The 22378-nt window shown below is 44.5% G+C and overlaps 1 protein-coding gene across 1 annotated transcript; it reads right to left on the bottom strand.

Moving 5' to 3' along the window:
• Positions 1 to 5556: 5556 nt before the first annotated feature.
• LOC311115651 (NLR family CARD domain-containing protein 3-like) lies at positions 5557 to 16558 on the bottom strand. Its single transcript, XM_084190811.1, has 5 exons — positions 15106 to 16558; positions 11758 to 11931; positions 6931 to 7104; positions 6637 to 6683; positions 5557 to 6169 (listed from the first exon to the last, which is right to left on the bottom strand). The coding sequence occupies exons 1-5, from the start codon at positions 16491 to 16493 to the stop codon at positions 5643 to 5645; spliced, it is 2310 nt and encodes a 769-aa protein (XP_084046937.1). The 5' UTR covers positions 16494 to 16558; the 3' UTR covers positions 5557 to 5642.
• Positions 16559 to 22378: the final 5820 nt, after the last annotated feature.

Here is a 22378-nt window from a genome sequence, read left to right as displayed (position 1 = left end):
CCAAACCCGTTGCTGACAGGTGTATGAAATCGAGCACACAGCCATGCAATCTCCATAGACAAACATTGGCAGTAGAATGGCCTTACTGAAGTGCTCATTGACTTTCAACATGGCACCGTCATAAAATGCCACCTTTCCAACAAGTCACATTTCTGCCCTGCTAGAGCTGCCCCGGTCAACTGTAAGTGCTTTTATTGTGAAGTGGAAACGTCTAGGAGCAACAACGGCTCAGCCGTGAAGTTGTAGGCCACACAAGCTCACAGAACGGGACCGCTTAGTGTCTATGGAGATTGCATGGCTGTGTTCTCGATTTTATACACCTGTCAGCAACGGGTGTGGCTGAAATAGCCAAATACTAATTTGATATGGGTGTCCACATACTTTTGTATATATAGTGTATAGTTACACAGTGCTTTCGGAAAGTATTCAGACCCCTTGACTTTTTACACATTTTGTTAAATTACAGCCTTATTCTAAAATTGATTAAATTGTTTTTTTTCCTCATCAATCTACACACAACATCCCATAATGACAAAGTTATGGGTTTTTAGAACTCCTGTGTTGTCTTGGTTGTGTGCTTAGGCTCATTGTCCTGTTGGAAGGTGAACCTTCACCCCAGTCTGAGGTCCTGAGCGCTCTGGAGCAGGTTTTCATCAAGGATCTCTCTGTACTTTGCTCTGTTCACCTCTCCCTCGATGCTGACTAGTCTCCCAGTCCCTGCCACTGAAAAACATCCCCACAGCATGCTGCCACCATCATGCTTCACCGTAGGGATGGTGCCAGGTTTCCTCCAGACGTGACGCTTGGCATTCAAGCCAAAGAGTTCAATCTTGGTTTCATCAGACCAGAGAATCTTGTTTCTCATTGTCTGAGAGTCCTTTAGGTGCCTTTTGGCAAACTCCAAGCGGGCTGTCATGTGCCTTTTACTGAGGAGTGGCTTCCGTCTGGCCACTCTACCATAAAGGCCTGATTGGTGGAGTGCTGCAGAGATGTCCTTCTGGATGGTTCTCCCATATCCACAGAGGAACTCTGGAGCTCTGTCAGAGTGACCATCGGGTTCTTCGTCACCTCCCTCCTGACCAAGGCCCTTCTCCCCCGATTGCTCAGTTTGGCCTGGCGGCCAGCTCTAGGAAGAATCTTGGTGGTTCCAAACTTCTTCAATTTAAGAATGATGGAGGCCACTGTGTTCTTGGGGACCGTCAATGCTGCAGACATTTTTTGGTACCCTTCCACAGATCTGCGCCTCGACACAATCCTGTCTCGGAGCTCTACAGACAATTCCTTCGACCTCATGGCTTGGTTTTTGCTCTGACATGCACTGTCAACTGTGGGACCTTATATAGACAGGTGTGTGCCATTCCAAATCATGTCCAATCAATTGAACTTACCACAGGTGGACTCCAATCATGTTGTAGAAACATCTCAGGGATGATCAATGGAAACAGGATGCACATGAGCTCAATTTCGAATCTCATAGCAAAGGGTCTGATAACTTCTGTAAATAAGGTATTTCTATATATTTGCAAACATGTCTAAAAACCTGTTTTCACTTTGTCATTATGGGGTATTGTGTGTAAATTGATGAGGAAAAATAACTAATTTAATCTATTTTAGAATAAGGCTGTAACTTAACAAAATGTGGAAAAAGTCAAGGGGTCTGAATACTTTTTGAATGCACTGTAGATATGGTGTGGACTGTATACTCAATACAATCTAAAGCTGATACCTCACTGTCTGTCTTTGGACTGATACTGCTTTTTAAACTGCTCTGGTCAGTCTACTCAAATATTTGTATCATACATTTTTCTCTCTACAAGCAATACTTTGATAATTTGTCATTTCTAATAATGAAACATCCATTTATGAATAAATATGGCAGGTTTCAGGACACTGATATATCTGAAAATGTTGAAAAATATACTGCCACTATTTTCACCACCAAAGAATAGCAGTGTGGTTTTAATATGATTTGACTCTTTGCAGGCTGTCAGGCTGTCTAGTCACAGAGGAAGGCTGTGCTTCTCTGGTCTCAGCTCTGAAGTCAAACCCCTCACACCTGAGAGAGCTGGACCTGAGCTACAATCATCCAGGAGACTCAGGAGTCAGACTGCTCTCTGCTGGACTGGAGGATCCACACTGCAGACTGGAGAAACTCAAGTATGTAGAGGGTTTATGTCAATGTTCATATCAGACATGTCGGAGTTATCAGGCTAGTTAAGACAAACATTCTGACCACCACTTGGACAAAGTTATATGCTGACCGTGTGTGTGTGTGTGTGTGTGAGTATGTGTGTGTGTGTGTGTGAGTTAAGGTGTATCCCTCAATGACTGTCTGTTCTTCTGCTTACCGCTGCAGTGTGGAACATGGTGGAGAGAACACAATGAAACCTGGACTGAGAAAATGTCAAAGACCACCATCATTACTTACTTGGTCATATTAATTATCAGCTGTAGTTCTACAGAAGCAGAAATCAGGGACACCAAAGTTTACAAAGAGTTGCTTTGACAATGTGTGTGTGTGTGTGTGTCTGTGTGTGTGTGTGGCGCATTCGTGTTACTTTAGAAATGTGTGTTTGTGTTCATGCACATTAACAGATAGGGGTCTATATTATAGACAGTTGTCCTAACCCTAACCCTGTTGGGTGATGGTATATATATATATCTATATCTATATTATAGACAGTTGTCCTAACCCTAACCCTGTTGGGTGATGGTATATATATATATCCATCTATATCTATATTATAGACAGTTGTCCTAACCCTACCCTGTTGGGTGATGGTATATATATATACATCTATATCTATATTATAGACAGTTGTCCTAACCCTAACGCTGTTGGGTGATGGTATATATATATACATCTATATCTATATTATAGACAGTTGTCCTAACCCTAACCCTGTTGGGTGATGGTATATATATATATATATACATCTATATCTATATTATAGACAGTTATCCTAACCCTAACCCTGTTGGGTGATGGTATATATATATACATCTATATCTATATTATAGACAGTTGTCCTAACCCTAACCCTGTTGGGTGATGGTATATATATATATACATCTATATCTGTCACGATCGCCCTGAGAAGAAGCGGGCCAAGGCGCAGCGTGATATGCGTACATAATATTTATTGAATGTACAACACAACGAACAAAACAACAAACGATATGAAACGTGAAGTCCTACGGTTACACAAACCAAACGGAACAAGATACCACCACAACACAATGCCAAACGGCTACCTAAGTATGGCTCCCAATCAGAGACAACGAGCTACAGCCGTCTCTGATTGGGAACCACCCTGGCCAACATAGAAATACCAAACTAGAACACAACATAGAAACTCACTGTCACGATCGTTGACACATGAAGCGGACCAAGGCGCAGCGTTGAAGGTGCTAACATTAGCCTAGACTGGACCACAGAAAATAACAGTTTTAAACAGTTGTAAAAACCCACTTCTTCCAGACAGAATAGTTCCTGTAGATTCAGACTTACTCATCACCAATCTTTTGTTATGTCTCGTGGGTTTCATAACCACGTCTGTATAACAATTCAATAATGATGAGACAGGAGACAGGAATCAGTTCAACCATTTATCTGGAACGTGATCATCTCAACACATACAAACCCCCATGATGCTCTGCAGCACAACCCCAATATACAACAAATACATAAGTCAATGGACACAAAACAAAACTCATAGAGGAATTTAAATGTTCATTTCTAGAAAGTAGGGCCATGGGATAGGGTCAGAAAGGTCAGTATGTTTGATAACTGGTTACAGAGGTGACATAACAAGCATAAGGTCCATTATAACACAGTGAAGTAGAGGTGGGAGCTAAAAGCAGACATGGACAGTGAGACGGTGTGAGGAGGTCAGGGGTGAAACACTAGATCAGGACAGGTAGAAATGGCAGGGCTGGAAATAGACACAGAGACACATTCTGATCATGGCTCAGACCTGACCTGAGACACCCAAACAGAAGATGCCATAGCAAAGTCCTGTCCAGTAGGCTATATGGGATTTCCTTTAATCAAAATACAACACATGGAAATGTGTCCAGTGTGTGTGTGTCCAGTGTGTGTGTCCAGTGTGTGTGTGTGTCCATTGTGTGTGTGTTTGTCCAGTGTGTGTGAGTGTGTATCAAGTGTGTTTGTGTGTGTGTGTCCAGTGTGTGTGTGTATCCAGTGTGTGTGTGTGTCCAGTGTGTGTGTGTGTGTCCAGAGTGTGTGTGTCCAGTATGTGTGTGTGTGTGTCCAGTGTGTGTGTGTGTGTCCAGAGTGTGTCCAGTGTGTGTGTGTGTGTGTGTGTGTGTGTGTGTCCAGTGTGTGTGTGTTTGTCCAGTGTGTGTGTGTGTATGTGTGTGTGTGTTTGTGTGTGTCCAGTGTGTGTGTGTGTGTGTCCAGTGTATGTGTGTGTGTGTGTGTGTCCGGTGTGTGTGTGTGTGTGTCCAGTGTGAGTTTGTCCAGTGTGTGTGTGTGTCCAGTGTGTGTGTTTGTCCAGTGTGTGTGTGTGTCCAGTGTGTGTGTGTGTCCAGTGTGTGTGTGTCCAGTGTGTGTGTGTGTGTTCAATGTGTGTGTGTCCGGCGTGTGTGTGTGTGTACAGTGTGAGTGTGTCCAGTGTGTGTGTATGTCCAGTGTGTGTGTTTGTCCAGTGTGTGTGTGTGTCCAGTGTATGTGTGTGTGTGTGTCCGGTGTGTGTGTATGTATTTGTACAGTGTGTGTGTGTGTGTGTCCAGTGTGTGTGTGTCCCCAGTGTGTGTGTGTGTGTACAGTGTGTGTGTGTCCAGTGTGTGTGTGTGTATGTCCAGTGTGAGTGTGTCCAGTGTGTGTGTCTGTCCAGTGTGTATGTGTGTGTTTGTGTGTGTCCAGTGTGTGTGTTTGTCCACTGTGTGTGTGTGTGTGTGTGTGTCCAGTGTGTGTGTGTGTGTGTCCAGTGTATGTGTGTCCAGTGTGTGTGTGTGTGTGTGTGTGTCCAGTGTGTGTGTGTGTGTGTGTGTCCAGTGTGTGTCCAGTGTGTGTGTGTGTGTCCAGTGTGTGTGTGTGTCCAGTGTGTGTGTGTGTATGTGTGTTCAGTGTGTGTGTGTGTCCAGTGTGTGTGTGTGTGTGTGTTTGTGTGTGTGTGTCCAGTGTGTGTGTGTGTGTGTACAGTGTGTGTGTGTGTGTATGTGTGTGTCCAGTGTATGTGTGTGTGTGTGTGTCTGTATCTGGTGTGTGTGTGTGTGTGTCCAGTGTGAGTGTGTCCAGTGTGTGTGTGTTGAGTGTGTGTGTTTGTCCAGTGTGTGTGGGTGTGTGTGTCCAGCGTGTGTGTGTGTCCAGTGTGTGTGTGTCCAGTGTGTGTGTGTGTCCAGTGTGTGTGTGTGTTCAGTGTGTGTGTGTGTGTGTATGTCCAGTGTGAGTGTGTCCAGTGTTTGTGTTTGTCCAGTGTGTGTGTGTGTGTGTGTGTGTGTGTGTGTGTTTGTTTGTGTCCAGTGTGAGTGTTCAGTGTGTGTGTGTGTGTCCAGTGTTTGTGTTTGACCAGTGTGTGTGTGTGTGTGTCCAGTGTGTGTGTGTGTGTGTCCAGTGTGTTTGTCCAGTGTGTGTGTGTGTGTGTGTGTGTGTGTGTCAGTGTTACCATGGTTATTATTTACAGGGACACCGAGGAGTCAACATCCCAAACACTAAACCCTGGATAGAGGGGATCAGTGAATGTGGAGTGGAATGTGTTCAGGTGGGTCAGTGTGTCAGAGGAGACTCTGTAGAAGGACAGAGTGCCGGCTGGCCAGTCCAGATACACTCCTACTCTGTGGGAGCCGGAGGGGCGGACGTCTATGGTAGTGGACTTATCATTGTGACAGGCAGAGTAACCGTTGTCAGAGCAGATCAGACTCCAGGACTTGTCATTACATCCAATCCCACAGTCACTACCCCTTCCTCTCCTGCTGATTCCTTTATATGTCACTCCTATACCAGCCTCTCTCCCACTCCACTCTACCTCCCAGTAACAGCGCCCAGTCAGACCCTCTCTACACAGCACCTGAGGCCAGAACTCAAATCTCTCTGGGTGATCAGGATACGGCTGCTCCTCTGTCCTACGTGTCACCTTTCTGTTCTCCTCAGACAGAGAGAGGAATCTGTTTACTGTGTTTAGGTCCAGTGTGAGATCACAGACATCTGATGGATGAAACCAGACACAATATTAGAAATCATCATCATTCACATTAGAATGTTAACTCACTTTTCACTAATTCATTTAATGTAGATGTTTCTAGGTATCAAAAGGAGAAGTTAAGGTAACTTGAGATTTGTTCAATGATCATATGTTATACTGTATGGTAACATAAAACACATTTATTCCCATTAATTACACACACACACACCCTGAACACACACTTACACTGATGCATGCATGAACACAGACACACATTTCTAAAGTAACACGAACACGCCACACACACACACAGACACACACATTGTCAAAGCAACTCTTTGTAAACTTTGGTGTCCCTGATTTGTGCTTCTGTAGAACTACAGCTGATATTTAATATGACCAAGTAAGTAATGATGGTGGTCTTTGACTTTGACTTCACTTGAATTAAGACTTATTCTTAGTCATATTCTTCACAGCAGTCAACACTCACATTTTCTAAGTCCAGGTTTCATTGTGTACTCTCCACCATGTTCCACACTGTAGCGGTAAGCAGAAGAACAGACAGTCATTGAGGGATACACCTGAACTCTCACACACACACACACACACACACACACACACACACACACAGGACCCACACACTGGACACACACACACATACACACACACACACACACACAGTCTTTATATAACTTTGTCCAAGTGGTGGTCAGAATGTTTGTCTTAACTAGCCTGATAACTCCAACATGTCTGATATGAACATTGACATAAACCCTCTACATACTTGAGTTTCTCCAGTCTGCAGTGTGGATCCTCCAGTCCAGCAGAGAGCAGTCTGACTCCTGAGTCTCCTGGGTGATTGTAGCTCAGGTCCAGATCTCTCAGGTGTGAGGGGTTTGACTTCAGAGCTGAGACCAGAGAAGCACAGCCTTCCTCTGTGACTAGACAGCCTGACAGCCTGCAAAGAGTCAAATCATATTAAAATCACACTGCTATTCTTTGGTGGTGAAAATACTCTGAACTCCAGCATTTTGGATTTGAGATCAAATGTTTCATATGAGGTGTCACGATCGTCTGAAGGAGGAGACCAATGCGCAGCGTTGCGAGTGAACATGATGACTTTATTAACTTAAAGCAACCACGAAGAAAACAACAAATGACGATCCGTGAAGTTCTATACTGAATACTACTAACAGCAACAAAGAAACAATAACCCACCACACAAAGGTGAAAACACACAGAATATATATGGCTCCCAATCAGAGATAACGAGCCGACAGCTGACACTCGTTACCTCCGATTGGGAGTCATCGACCAATCACCACATGACACAAACAAAATGAAACTCACCCATCCCCAACACCACCAAATGAAATACACCCAAACACAAGAAAATGAACAACCCTGGCTCAATATACACGTCCATAGAGCCAGAGTGTTACAGTACCCCCCCCTAAAGGTGCGAACTCCGGGCGCACCAACATCAGGACTAGGGGAGGGTCTGGGTGGGCGTCTGTCCATGGTGGCGGCTCTGGCCCCGGTCGTGATCCCCACCCCACCACAGTCACAACCTGCTTCGGTAGCCTCCTCCCAATGACCACCCTCCACCTAACCCCACCTGGACTAAGGGGCAACCCCGGACTAAGGGGCAGCATCGGCCTAAGGGGCAGCACCGGGATAAGGGGCAGCACCGGGATAAGGGGCAGCACCGGGACAAGGGGCAGCACCGGACTACGGGGCAGTACCGGACTAAGGGGCAGCACCGGGCTAAGGGGCAGTACCGGACTACGGGGCAGCACCGGGCTAAGGGGCGGCACCGGACTCAGGGGCAGCACCGGACTAAGGGGCAGCACCGGGCTAAAGGGCAGCACCGGACTAAGGGGCAGCACCGGACTAAGGGGCAGTACCGGACTACGGGGCAGCACCGGGCTAAGGGGCGGCACCGGACTCAGGGGCAGCACCTGACTAAGGGGCAGCACCGGGCTAAAGGGCAGCACCGGGCTAAGGGGCAGCACCTGACTAGATGGCGGATCCTGGCTGGCTGGCTCTGGCGGATCCTGGCGGGACGGCTCTGGCGGATCCTGGCGGGACGTCTCCGGCGGATCCTGGCGGGACGGCTCTGGCGGATCCAGGCTGGACGGCTCTGGCGGATCCTGGCGGGACGGCTCTGGCGGATCCTGGCTGGACGGCTCTGGCGGATCCTGGCTGGACGGCTCTGGCGGATCCAGGCTGGACGGCTCTGGCGGATCCTGGCGGGACGGCTCTGGCGGATCCTGGCTGGACGGCTCTGGCGGATCCTGGCTGGACGGCTCTGGCGGATCCTGGCTGGACGGCTCTGGCGGATCCTGGCTGGACGGCTCTGGCAGATCCTGGCTGGACGGCTCTGGCGGATCCTGGCTGGCTGACGGGTCTGGCTGCTCATGGCTGGCTGACGGATCTGGCTGCTCATGGCTGGCTGACGGATCTGGCTGCTCATGGCTGGCTGACGGATCTGGCTGCTCATGGCTGGCTGACGGATCTGGCTGCTCATGGCTGGCTGACGGATCTGGCTGCTCATGGCTGACTGACGGATCTGGCTGCTCATGGCTGGCTGACGGGTCTGGCTGCTCATGGCTGGCTGACGGATCTGGCTGCTCATGGCTGGCTGACGGATCTGGCTGCTCATGGCTGGCTGACGGACCTGGCTGCTCATGGCTGGCTGACGGGTCTGGCTGCTCATGGCTGGCTGACGGATCTGGCTGCTCATGGCTGGCTGACGGATCTGGCTGCTCATGGCTGGCTGACGGGTCTGGCTGCTCATGGCTGGCTGACGGATCTGGCTGCTCATGGCTGGCTGACGGATCTGGCTGCTCATGGCTGGCTGACGGACCTGGCTGCTCATGGCTGGCTGACGGGTCTGGCTGCTCATGGCTGGCTGACGGATCTGGCTGCTCATGGCTGGCTGACGGGTCTGGCTGCTTATGGCTGGCTGACGGATCTGGCTGCTCATGGCTGACTGACGGATCTGGCTGCTCATGGCTGGCTGACGGACCTGGCTGCTCATGGCTGGCTGACGGGTCTGGCTGCTCATGGCTGGCTGACGGATCTGGCTGCTCATGGCTGGCTGACGGGTCTGGCTGCTCATGGCTGGCTGACGGGTCTGGCTGCTCATGGCTGGTTGACAGATCTGGCTGCTCATGGCTGGCTGATGGTGCTGGCTGGGAGGCTGGCGGTGGAGGCGGACCCCAGCCTCGGATTGCAGTCATCACCTCCAGCAAGGCGGCTCCCATCTGCAGGAGCTGCTCCTTCTGGTTCCGAACCTGAGCTTCCAGTCTAGTATGGGCTGCGTCGGCTCCTGCTGATTCCATAGCAGGTGTATGATTCTGTCTGGCGGAAGGCTCTAACGGCTCCTGTCTGGCGGATGGCTCTGAAGGCTCATGGCAGACGGGCGGCTTTGCAGGCTCAGTACAGACGGGCAGTTCAGACGCCATAGGGCCGACGGGCAGTTCAGGCGCCGTTGGGCAGACGGCAGACTCTGGCCGACTGGTGACGCACCCCGTAGGATTCGTGCGTGGAGCAGGAACAGGCCGGGCTGGGCTGGCGACGCGCACCTTATCCCTGGTGCGAGTGGCCGGAACAGGCCGGGCCGGGCTGGCGACGCACATCGTGGACCTGGTGCGTGGAGTAGGAACAGACCGGTCCGTACCGGGAACACCCACCACTGGCCTTAACTGGGGATCAAGAACGGACCGGACCAGACTGGTAACACACTTCAGTCTCTCATGCCGTGCCACAACAACTTCCCTCCCTCTACTCGCCAATGGCTCCCGTAATCCGATAGCCTTCTCTCCAGCTCTACCTGTGGCAGCCTCCTGCTGCCCAGGCGCCCAAGCCATGTGCCCCCCCCCAAAAAATTTTTGGGGAGTAACCACGGGCTTCCAGCCTCGACTCCGCGCTTCCTCTTCATACCACCTCCTCTCGGCTGCAGCTGCCTCCAGCTCTTCACGAGGGCGGTGATATTCCTCCTCATACCACCTCCTCTCGGCTGCAGCTGCCTCCAGCTCTTCACGAGGGCGGTGATATTCCTCCGGTTGTGCCCAAGGACCCTTTCCAGCCCGAATCTCCTCCCAAGTCCAAAAATCTTTTGGAGGCGTCCATAAATCCTGTGTAGGTAGGTCCTGTTGCCGCTTGTTACGCCGCTTGGTCCTCTTGTGGTGGGTTATTCTGTCACGATCGTCTGAAGGAGGAGACCAATGCGCAGCGTTGCGAGTGAACATGATGACTTTATTAACTTAAAGCAACCACGAAGAAAACAACAAATGACGATCCGTGAAGTTCTATACTGAATACTACTAACAGCAACAAAGAAACAATAACCCACCACACAAAGGTGAAAACACACAGAATATATATGGCTCCCAATCAGAGATAACGAGCCGACAGCTGACACTCGTTACCTCCGATTGGGAGTCATCGACCAATCACCACATGACACAAACAAAATGAAACTCACCCATCCCCAACACCACCAAATGAAATACACCCAAACACAAGAAAATGAACAACCCTGGCTCAATATACACGTCCATAGAGCCAGAGTGTTACATGAGGTGACAGTATATAATGTCACCTTTTATTTGAGGATATTTTAATACATATCTGTTTCACCGTTTAGAAATGAAAGCACTTTATGTATCGAGTCCCCCCATTTGAAGAAGTCATAAGTATTCTAACAAATTTACTTACAGTGTATTAAAGTAGTCAAAAGTTTAGTATTTGGTTGTAAACTCATTGGTTGCATTTGAAGTTTGTTTTGGTTGTGTTTTGGGTTATGTTTTTCTCGATAGTAACTGAATGGTCGATGATAACGGGAGTAATTTTCTGTCTAAGTGAGTAGATAACAGGTTTTTAAACACTACAAAATTAATCCTGATACAAATCAATCATGAAAACTAATGAGTGAAAAAGTCAGAGGCTACAAAAAACAGCTAACCTCTCACCATTACCAGTAACAGAGGGGGTATGATACTTGTTCCTCTGTAACTTTCTCATTCATCATCATTCACGATTCATTCATGATTATTCATAATCATGGTAGCATCCACATGAATGTAGAAGTGTTCAGAAACATCTTCTATTCTTACTGACAATAAAAGTGAAGTGACTCCAAAATGACAGGACATTATTCACCATTCAGTTTCTATTAGGAAAAACATCATCCAAAACACAACCAAGACAAACTGCAAATGTATTCAACAAGTTTGTAGAATCACAAGCTTGATGTAATCACTGTGGGTAAGGAATATGGGACCAAATACTAAACTTTTGACTAAATTAATTTGTCCAAATAATTACGACTTCTTCAAATGGGAGAACTAGACACATAAAATGCTTTCATTTCTAAACGGTAAAACAGATATGTATGAAAAACCTAAAATAAAAGGTGACATTCTGTACTGTTGCCTAATATGAAACATTTGATCTGAAATCCAAAATGCTGGAGCATAGCACCACATGTAAAACTGTAAGCTTCACTGTCCAAACACATATGGTGTGGACTATGTGTGCCTGGTAAACACATGTGGATCTGGTGAACAGTTATCACTTGTTGACCAACTACAGGAATACTGACCTCAGAGTCTCCAGTTTACAGTGGGGATTTCCCAGTCCAGCAGAGAGCAGCTTCACTCCTGAATCCTTCAGGTCATTGTTACTCAGATCCAGCTCTCTCAGGTGTGAGGGGTTTGACTTCAGAGCTGAGACCAGAGAAGCACAGCCTTCCTCTCTGACTAGACAGCCTGACAGCCTGCAAAGAGTCAAATCATATTAAAACCACACTGCTATTCTTTGGTGGTGATAATTGTGGCAGTATATTTTTACAACATATTCAGATATATCAGTGTCCTGAAACCTGCCATATCCATTCATAAATAAATGTATCATTATTAGAAATGATCATAATATTGCTTGTAGAGAGAAACATGTATAGTACGAATAATTGAGTTGACTGACCAGAGCAGTTTAAAAAGCAGTATCAGTCAAAAGACAGACAGTGAGGTATCAGATTTACCGTATTTTCCGCACTATAAGGCACACCGGAGTATAAGCCGCAGCAGCTAAATTGAATGATGTGTACATATATAAACCGCACTGGACTATAAGCCGCAGGTGTTTTAATGTTTAATTACCATATGTAAGGGTTCGCGCACAGAGGGGATTGTCGGGAAAGAGATGGCTGCTTGAGGAAGCTCCCATTTATTAACATTTCAACAAACAAGTTGCATATTTGCATAACGTATTCCAGCAAAATTAGTTAATAGCGTCACAATCATTTAACCACTTAACTTTGGTTATTTTTGAAAAATCTTGAAAAAGTGTGCACATCTTTGAATATTTATCTACATTATAGCCTACAGTAGTACCATAACAAAAAACAAAGCTTAAAGAGCTTGACGAGGCAATATCAATGGCTAAATTAAATGTGTTTTTTTTAAAGTGCAAAATAAAGTGCCTGTAACACGACAGTAAGCGCGTAAACCTAAAGTTGCAGCAACACGGCTGCTTAAAATATACGGTAATCAGCCTACCAGAAAAGTCATTAATCCTCGTCTTCATCTTCTTCCTGCGTACTAAAACCACCAAAGTCCTCATCTTCAGTGTCGGAAACGAACAGGCTCAGGGTGGCTTCATCAGCCACTCTCCTCTCTCCTTCGTTGACGCTCTCAAAACCAACGAACTCCTCCTCGTCACTGTCGGAATTGAACAGCCTCTGAAGGGCCTCAGCTGTGGCGGCGTCCTCCTCTTCATCACGCAGCAGTCCAGCCTTTCGGAACCCGTTAATGATCGTGGATGTTTTGACACTCCTCCACGCTATCAGGATCCACTCGCAAACTTGAGCGAAAGTTGCTTTTCGCATGCGACCAGTTTTGGTGAATGATTTATCGCCGCTAGTCATCCACGCCTCCCACTGAACGCGTAGTGCCACTTTGAACGCACGATTGACACTGATGTCGAGTGGCTGCAGATGCTTCGTTGTGCCCCCAGGAATCACAGCTGGAATCGAGTTTGTGCTCTTGATGGCTGCTTTCACATAATCCGTTATATGGGCCCTCATGCTGTCCAAAACGAGCAAAGCTTTTTTTTGGCGAAAGAATCCTCCAGGGCGCTTGACGTAGCACTCATTCAGCCACTCATTCATTACGCTTTCCATCATCCACCCTTTCTTGTTGACTTTAAAGGAGATGCCGTTCAGGATCTTTTCTTTTGGCATTGTAATCCACTTAAAAATCACCATTGGCGGAAGCTTTAATCCAGATGCTGTGCAGCCAAGAACACAAGTGAAATTCGTTCTCTCGTGGCCAGAGGTTCTCAACGTGATGGACGATTCACCTTTCTTGTTAACAGTCCTAGTGAGAGGCAGGTCAAACGTCAAAGGCACTTCATCCATATTTATGATCTGGTCCGGTCCGATGGAATATTCCTCTATCATTCTTTGTGTGAATTCGCCAAAGTTTGTTATTTTTTCCTGGTAGTCGGGAGGGAGTTGCTGACACACAGTCGTCCGCTCCCTGATGGCGACTGTTTCAGCTTTCAGTCGGATCTGCACGGTGGAAACACCTCGGCCGTCTGCTCTCTGTGTGTTCACCCAATCTTCAAGAAAGTCTTCAAGTTCGGGCCATCTGCTTTTATTACCTCTGAAAGCTTTTTTTGACTTTTTGCATTGAGACAGTTCTTCCCGCTGGCGTCTCCAACGTCTCACCATTGACTCATTGATGCCAAGGCTACGTGCAGCAGCTCTATTTCCTTCTTTTACAGCCAGATTGACTGCCTTTAACTTAAAAGCTGCATCATATGCATTTCTACGTTTGTTTTCCATAATGAGGGTTTGTGCATGAAAACTTCCTTTGCACAAACTGTCTCGCTCTCGTAATGTCTGTCTGTCTTGCTCTCGTTCTGTCTCTCGTTCTGTCTCTCGTAACACTGTCGGTTCCACTTTTACTTTTGCGCGCTACCTGTCTCACTCTTTTCCGGCCTCCAGCTTTTCCTGCTGGAGCCCGCCGCTTAAAGGTGGGGGGCGCGGACCGGTCATAGAGTCCATATAGTTAAAGTTGGTCGACTGTAACCTGTAAAATCCATAGATTTAGGAAGTCTTCTAGTGGCCGTTAGCTGTAAAAATCCATAGATTAGCCGCACCGTTATATAAGCCGCAGGGGTCGAAAGATTTGAAAAAAGGCGCGGCTTATAGTCCGAAAATTACGGTAGATTGTATTGAGTATACAGCCCACACCATATCTATTTTGACAGTGAAGCTAACATTTTAAATGTGGCTCTATACTCCAGCATTTTGGATTTGAGATCAAATGTTTCATATGAGGTGACAGTATATAATGTCACCTTTTATTTGAGGGTATTTGAATACATATCTGTTTCACCATTTAGAAATGAAAGCACTTTATGTATCTAGTCCCCCACTTTTGAAGAAGTCATAAGTATTTTGATAAATTCACTCATAGTGTATTAAAGTAGTCAAAAGTTTAGTATTTGGTCCCAAACTCGTTGGTTGCATTTGCAGTTTGTTTTGGTTGTGTTTTGGGTTATGTTTTGCCCGATAGTAACTGAATGGTGGATGATGACTGGAGTAATTTTCTGTCTGAGGGGTTTGACTTCAGAGCTGAGACCAGAGAAGCACAGCCTTCCTCTGTGACTCCACAGCCTGACAACCTGACAGAGAGATCATCATGATTTCACAAACTGTTAATTTAACACCAGTAGTGTAGAAGGACAATGGCAGATGCATTTGGTTTATTCTCTTAAACAACTTATTGATTCATCTTCCGTCTCCTAGAATTGTATGGTCATATTGTTGGACTAATGTGAACATCAATGCATTGATTCAATATGTTATTCAATAATACATATGATTCTAAACTGAATATTTCTTCCTGATGATTAGTACTTAAATGTCATTTTATGTACTCACAGAGCAGCTCTGGAGGCTTTAACCACTGGCAGCAGCCTCAGAAGACCTTCCTCTGATCTGGAGTATTTCTTCAGGTCAAACACATCCAGCTCCTTTTCTGAAGTCAGCAACACAAAGACCAGAGCTGACCACTGTGCAGGTGACAGTTCTTCTTCTGAGAGACTTCCTGATCTCAGATAGCTTTGGATCTCCTCCACTAGAGAATGGTCATTCAGTTCATTCAGACAGTGGAACAGATTGATGCACCTCTCTGGAGAGGGATTCTCCCTGATCTTCTCCTTGATGTACTTGACTGTTTCTTCATGGCTCTGTGAGCTGCTTCTTGTCTTTGTCAGTAGACCTCGTAAGTGCTTCTGATTGGACTCCAGTGAGAGGCCCAGAAGGAAGCGGAGGAAAAGGTCCAGGTTTCCTGTCTCACTTTGTAAGGCTTTATCCACAGCACTCTTGTAGACAGTAACTTCAGGCTTGTTTCTGAACAGCGAAGAAAAGTTTCTGAACATTGATTGAGGTTCGGCCATTAGATTCTCATTGTTGTTGATGAATGAGAGGAACACATATACAGCAGCCAGAAACTCCTGAATGCTCAGATGCACGAAGCAGTACACCTTGTCCTGGTACAGCCCACATTCCTCTTTAAAGAGCTGTGTGCACAATCCTGAGTACACTGAGGCTTCATTGACATCAATGCCAGCCTCTTTCAGGTCTTCCTCATAGAAAATCAGATTGCCATTCACAAGCTGTTGAAAAGCCAGTTTTCCCAGTGACAGAATGCTCTCTTTATTCCAGTGTGGACCTGTCTCTTCTTTCCCAAGATATTTTTCATTCTTCTGTTCGGTATGAAACTCCACAAGGTGTGAGTACATCTCAGTCAGAGTCTTGGGCATCTCTTCTCTCTGGTCTGTACTCAACATGTGTTCAAGGACTGTTGCAGAAATCCAACAGAAGACTGGAATATGGCACATGATGTGGAGGCTCCTTGATGTCTTTATGTGTGAGATGATTCTGCTGGCCAGGTCCTCATCACTGAATCTCTTCCTGAAGTACTCCTCCTTCTGTGGGTCATTGAACCCTCGTACCTCTGTCACCTGGTCAACACACCCTGAAGGGATCTGATTGGCTGCTGCAGGTCGGGTAGTTATCCAGAGGAGAGCAGAGGGAAGCAGATTTCCCTTGATGAGATTTGTCAGAAGAACATCCACTGAGGTTGACTCTGTGACGTCACAACAGATCTTGTTCTTCTGGAAGTCTAGGGGCAGTCGGCACTCATCCAGACCATCAAAGATGAACAGAACTTTGTACTTGTCATAGTTGGAGATTCTTGATTCTTTGGTTTCAATTGAGAAGTGATTGAGAAGTTCAATCAAAGTGTGTTTTTCCTTTTTCATCATATTCAGCTCCCGAAAAGGGAATGAAAATACAAATTGGACATCCTGATTTGCTTTTACTTCAGCCCAGTCCAAAATGAACTTCTGCACAGAGACTGTTTTTCCAATGCCAGCGACTCCCTTTGTCAGCACAGTTCTGATAAGTTTGTCTTGTCCAGTTAAGGGTTTGAAGATGTCGTTACATTTGATTGCAGTCTCTGGTCTTGCTTGTTTCCTGGTTGTTGTCTCAATCTGTCTCAGCTCATGTTCATTATTGACCTCTCCTTTTCCACCCTCTGTGATGTAGAGCTCTGTGTAGATCTTATTGAGAAGTGTTGGGTTTCCTTGTTTAGCGATCCCCTCAAATACACATTGAAACTTCTTCTTTAGATTAGATTTGAGTTCACGTTGGCAAATCACAGCAAGCTCATCTGAATGAAGAAATAACACAGAGGATATTAATATTACATCTGTTTTAATGCCTACAGTATTCTAGGACTGTTATAAAATTTTAAATTATAATCATTTCTTCGCTTAACTGACTGTATAAATGTTTTCATAATGCATTACACACTGGTGTGATCGATCTCTCTCTCTCTCTCTCTCTCTCTCTCTCTCTCTCTCTCTCTCTCTCTCTCTCTCTCTCTCTCTCTCTCTCTCTCTCTCTCTCTCATTTAATCACCACAACACATCCCTGCTGCTACTTGATGAGGTCACTAGGTGTTGCGTTAAGGCTGCTACAATATCATTGAGTTACACAGCTACTTTAGCTGTACTTTAGCTACAGCTTTTAAATATTTGTTATAAAACAGCATTCAACATGAGGCAGACAGCTCTTACTTTTCTCCAGTGTGTCAGCAAGCTCCTTCTGGTTCATTTTCCTCAGGACGTGCAGTGTGATCTTCAGAGCCCCCTCTCTGGCACTGCTCTCCTGCTTCTCATCTTCAGCATCCACCACTTCCTTATCCTGCTTCTGACTCTCAAAGCCTTCTGGGAGTTCTGGACTAAGAATCCTCTTGAACATCTTCAGCTCGTTCTTCACAAATGTCATAATATTCTCTTCAAGCAACTGAAATAAATCAAGTAAATAAGTTAAGCAAGAGAAGAATTGCTTTCTCATTAACACATGAATTAATGATTGACAGAACAACTTTACTTGAGATAAACAAAAACAAATGTACATAACAGGACCACGTACACTGAATATGGAGGCCAGGTCTGTTTGATGACTCTGGGAAGACTGACCACTGAGAATTTCTGACTCTGATCGCTCATGTTGGTTTCTGTGGACAAAACATGAGATTACATTTCCTCATCCAGGAAGTGCACACACACACACACACACACACACACACACACACACACACACACACACACACACACACACACACACACACACACACACAAAGGGAGGGATTGTTGTGTTAGTTTAGTATTGTTTTAGGACTATGAAAATGGAAAAAATGATTATCCTATGGATTATGAAAACAACAAAAAGAAATGGTAAAATGGGAGAGGAGAAATGACTAGAGACAGTGTTGTTTAACTCACTGACCATGACCCATGAGTTCTTCTTACCTTTGTTCACTAGAAACGCCTCCCTCTCTGAAGAATATAGGATGACCCATAGACTTGTCACTCTTCATGGACACACAGCTGGGTACAGAGGAGGCTGGTCTCTCCTGCTTGATTGGACTTCAACACAACAGAGACAAACATTACATCTCTCATCTACTCTGAGCTCAGATGGGGAAACATAGGAAGAGTTTCATTCCAAAACGCTATATATCCATTTTCAGATATGTTCGTAAATTAGCTTTTATTGTTTAAATAAATTATGAAAGAGATTGGTGTGTTTTTTCAGTAGCTAATCATGGCATGGTATTGTTCAATGACAGACATGTATTTGTTTAAAATCTATCACTTGATGGTTTCATTTCAGAGAGACAAATAATCATGTTTTTTTGCAAAATGCTACATATCTGCCTCACTCACAGATAAATAAGTAGTACTGCTAGGTTTTACACAGTAATAATATATCTGCCTCACTCTCAGAGAAATAAGTAGTAGTGCTAGGTTTTACAAAGTAATAATATATCTGCCTCACTCTCAGAGAAATAAGTAGTACTGCTAGGTTTTACACAGTAATAATATATATCTGCCTCACTCTCAGAGAAATAAGTAGCAGTGCTAGGTTTTACACAGTAATAATATATCTGCCTCACTCTCAGAGAAATAAGTAGTAGTGCTAGGTTTTACACAGTAATAATATATATCTGCCTCACTCTCAGAGAAATAAGTAGTACTGCTAGGTTTTACAGAGTCAAATGTGGCCGACCGGCTCGATTCGATCTTATGTAGCAACATTTTAAATGGTGTTTTTTTTTTTACATTGGATAAAAGTAGAGACTCAGCTAGAAAAAGGTATATCATACACTACAGTTGAGGAACAATGGGAATGTAATTCTGCTTTGAAAGATGATAAACTTGTAACCTCAATTTTGAGAAAATGGTCTTTGAAAGTTTTGATACACCTACTGGAGAGCTCTTCTTTATATATACAGTGGAGAAAAAAAGTATTTAGTCAGCCACCAATTGTGCAAGTTCTCCCACTTAAAAAGATGAGATAGGCCTGTAATTTTCATCATAGGTACACGTCAACTATGACAGACAAATTGAGAAAAAAATTCCAGAAAATCACATTGCAGGATTTTTAATGAATTTATTTGCAAATTATGGTGGAAAATAAGTATTTGGTCACCTACAAACAAGCAAGATTTCTGGCTCTCACAGACCTGTAACTTCTTCTTTAAGAGGCTCCTCTGTCCTCCACTCGTTACCTGTATTAATGGCACCTGTTTGAACTTGTTATCAGTATAAAAGACACCTGTCCACAACCTCAAACAGTCACACTCCAAACTCCACTATGGCCAAGACCAAAGAGCTGTCAAAGGACACCAGAAACAAAATTGTAGACCTGCACCAGCCTGGGAAGACTGAATCTGCAATAGATAAGCAGCTTGGTTTGAAGAAATCAACTGTGGGAGCAATTATTAGGAAATGGAAGACATACAAGACCACTGATAATCTCCCTCGATCTGGGGCTCCACGCAAGATCTCACCCCGTGGGGTCAAAATGATCACAAGAACGGTGAGCAAAAATCCCAGAACCACACGGGGGGGCCTAGTGAATGACCTGCAGAGAGCTGGGACCAAAGTAACAAAGCCTACCATCAGTAACACACTACGCCGCCAGGGACTCAAATCCTGCAGTGCAAGACGTGTCCCCCTGCTTAAGCCAGTACATGTCCAGGCCCGTCTGAAGTTTGCTAGAGTGCATTTGGATGATCCAGAAGAGGATTGGGAGAATGTCATATGGTCAGATGAAACCAAAATAGAACTTTTTGGTAAAAACTCAACTCGTCGTGTTTGGAGGACAAAGAATGCTGAGTTGCATCCAAAGAACACCATACCTACTGTGAAGCATGGGGGTGGAAACATCATGCTTTGGGGCTGTTTTTCTGCAAAGGGACCAGGACGACTGATCTGTGTAAAGGAAAGAATGAATGGGGCCATGTATCGTGAGATTTTGAGTGAAAACCTCCTTCCATCAGCAAGGGCATTGAAGATGAAACGTGGCTGGGTCTTTCAGCATGACAATGATCCCAAACACACCGCCCGGGCAACGAAGGAGTGGCTTCGTAAGAAGCATTTCATGGTCCTGGAGTGGCCTAGCCAGTCTCCAGATCTCAACCCCATAGAAAATCTTTGGAGGGAGTTGAAAGTCTGTGTTGCCCAGTGACAGCCCCAAAACATCACTGCTCTAGAGGAGATCTGCATGGAGGAATGGGCCAAAATACCAGCAACAGTGTGTGAAAACCTTGTGAAGGCTTACAGAAAACGTTTGACCTGTGTCATTGCCAACAATGGGTATATAACAAAGTATTGAGAAACTTTTGTTATTGACCAAATACTTATTTTCCACCATAATTTGCAAATAAATTCATTAAAAATCCTACAATGTGATTTTCTGGATTTTTTTTCTAATTTTGTCTGTCATAGTTGACGTGTACCTATGATGAAAATTACAGGCCTCTCTCATCTTTTTAAGTGGGAGAACTTGCACAATTGTTGGCTGACTAAATACTTTTTTTCCCCACTGTATATATATAGTTAACTAAATGTATGGTGTTTTTGGATTATGTCAGTTTCATTGTTTGTTATGCTATAAATTGTTAAGTTATCGTTGTAAGTGGTAAAATGAACTAGAAAATGTCATATTTTGAAATTCTGAGTAATTACTACTTTAGTAAAGATATACTTTATTCAGTACTACTGCAGTTGCTAAATAATTCCAATAAATGGCAGCATAAGACCATGAATGACATTTCAGAAGATCAGTTTAGTTTTCTCCCTTGATACACTACCACTCCCTCTCACAGGAACACTCCTGCACACGCTTTTTACTTTCCCTTTCCACACTGCTAACGCAAGAGGAACGACTGAAAAAGCATTTTACAGATTACTGTGAAATAATATAATGATGATTCATGTTTATTATTAGCTGTTTTTATGCTCATTTTTTGAAATTATACTTCATTACTAAAACGATTATCAATAAGCCTGAACATTAATTTAGTCACCTCTGGTCGAGAAAAACGTATTTTCCTAGTACATTAATTGTCAGATTCATCAACCAGCAGCGAGCACTCTGCCTTCTAGCGCAAACGAGGGGCATGTTGAGGTACATTTGCTAACCGCGAGGGTTGCATGATGTAATTTATTGGTGGGCTGGAAGACACACTCTTGTCTTTTCTATTCCGAGGTTGTTTAGTTGCAATATTAGATATTTTAAAATGCATGTATACTAAGGTTGATGTTGTAGCATCTGACTAGTGATTATTTACCCGGGGTTCAACACCTGCTATAGTCACTATTTAATTGCTCTTCCAAAAGCATCACAGGCCTAATACGAGATATATAGCTAACTAAAGTAATGAGTGACCATTTTAGAAAATCATGGGACATATAGTATTTGGTTGCATGCTATTTTATGTCAATCATATTGCTGCTTGTAGCCTATAACTGATGTTTCGTGGTCTTATGCTGCTTTCTATTGGAAATATTTAGCAATTAAAAGTTATTAATTCATGTACAGCCTTGCAATAATAAATATCATAAAATAACTAATAAGCCAAAAAAACAACAACTGCAAAACGCTTAGACAGGTTTTGATTAACAAAATAATCCAAATGTTATTTAGTACTATAATTGTATTTACTAAGATAATATTATTACTAAAATAGTTTCTAAAGGTGTTCTAGGCTACCCTACCCTAGAATTAGGGTTACGGTTAATGCTAAAATAGGTTATAAGTAGGGTTAGAGTTTCTGTATAGCACTTTGTGACATCTGCTGATGTAAAAAGTGCTTTATAAAAACATTTGATTGATTGATTGATTGTTAGGTTTAAACAGTATGGGTTTATAGCTCTCTTGCTCCTCCTTGTGGCCGTATGTGGGTACTACATAACTTATTTACGACACCTGCTAGGCTCATAATCTGAGGTAGCAACTGTGTCAGATCTACAAATCCATTAGCTAGACCACCCGATTAGACAACAATCACCCCATTATACCCATTTGGTTTGCAACTCAGTGAACCTGCGCAGCACTCGCTCAATTCAATACCTACGAACGAAGATTTCGATGCATATCAAATTACCTAGCAGCCATTTAGAAACAGCAAGTCGTCAAGAAAAAGGTTATTTCTTCATAAAAAAAAAATTTCTGGCTGTTTAAATCGGCCACATCTTGAAAGAGAGGACAGGGACATGCGTTTTGTTTAGATTGTACACTTTTTCTTAAAACAAATATGGTTAACCATGACCAGAAAATGTTTAATGTTTGA

This window comes from Coregonus lavaretus (assembly GCF_964263955.1).
Source record: "Coregonus lavaretus genome assembly, contig: HAP1_SCAFFOLD_554, whole genome shotgun sequence".
NCBI lineage: Eukaryota > Metazoa > Chordata > Actinopteri > Salmoniformes > Salmonidae > Coregonus > Coregonus lavaretus.
The sequence above is the reverse complement of the archived record's forward strand: the minus strand, read 5'-3'. Positions and strand labels throughout refer to the sequence as shown.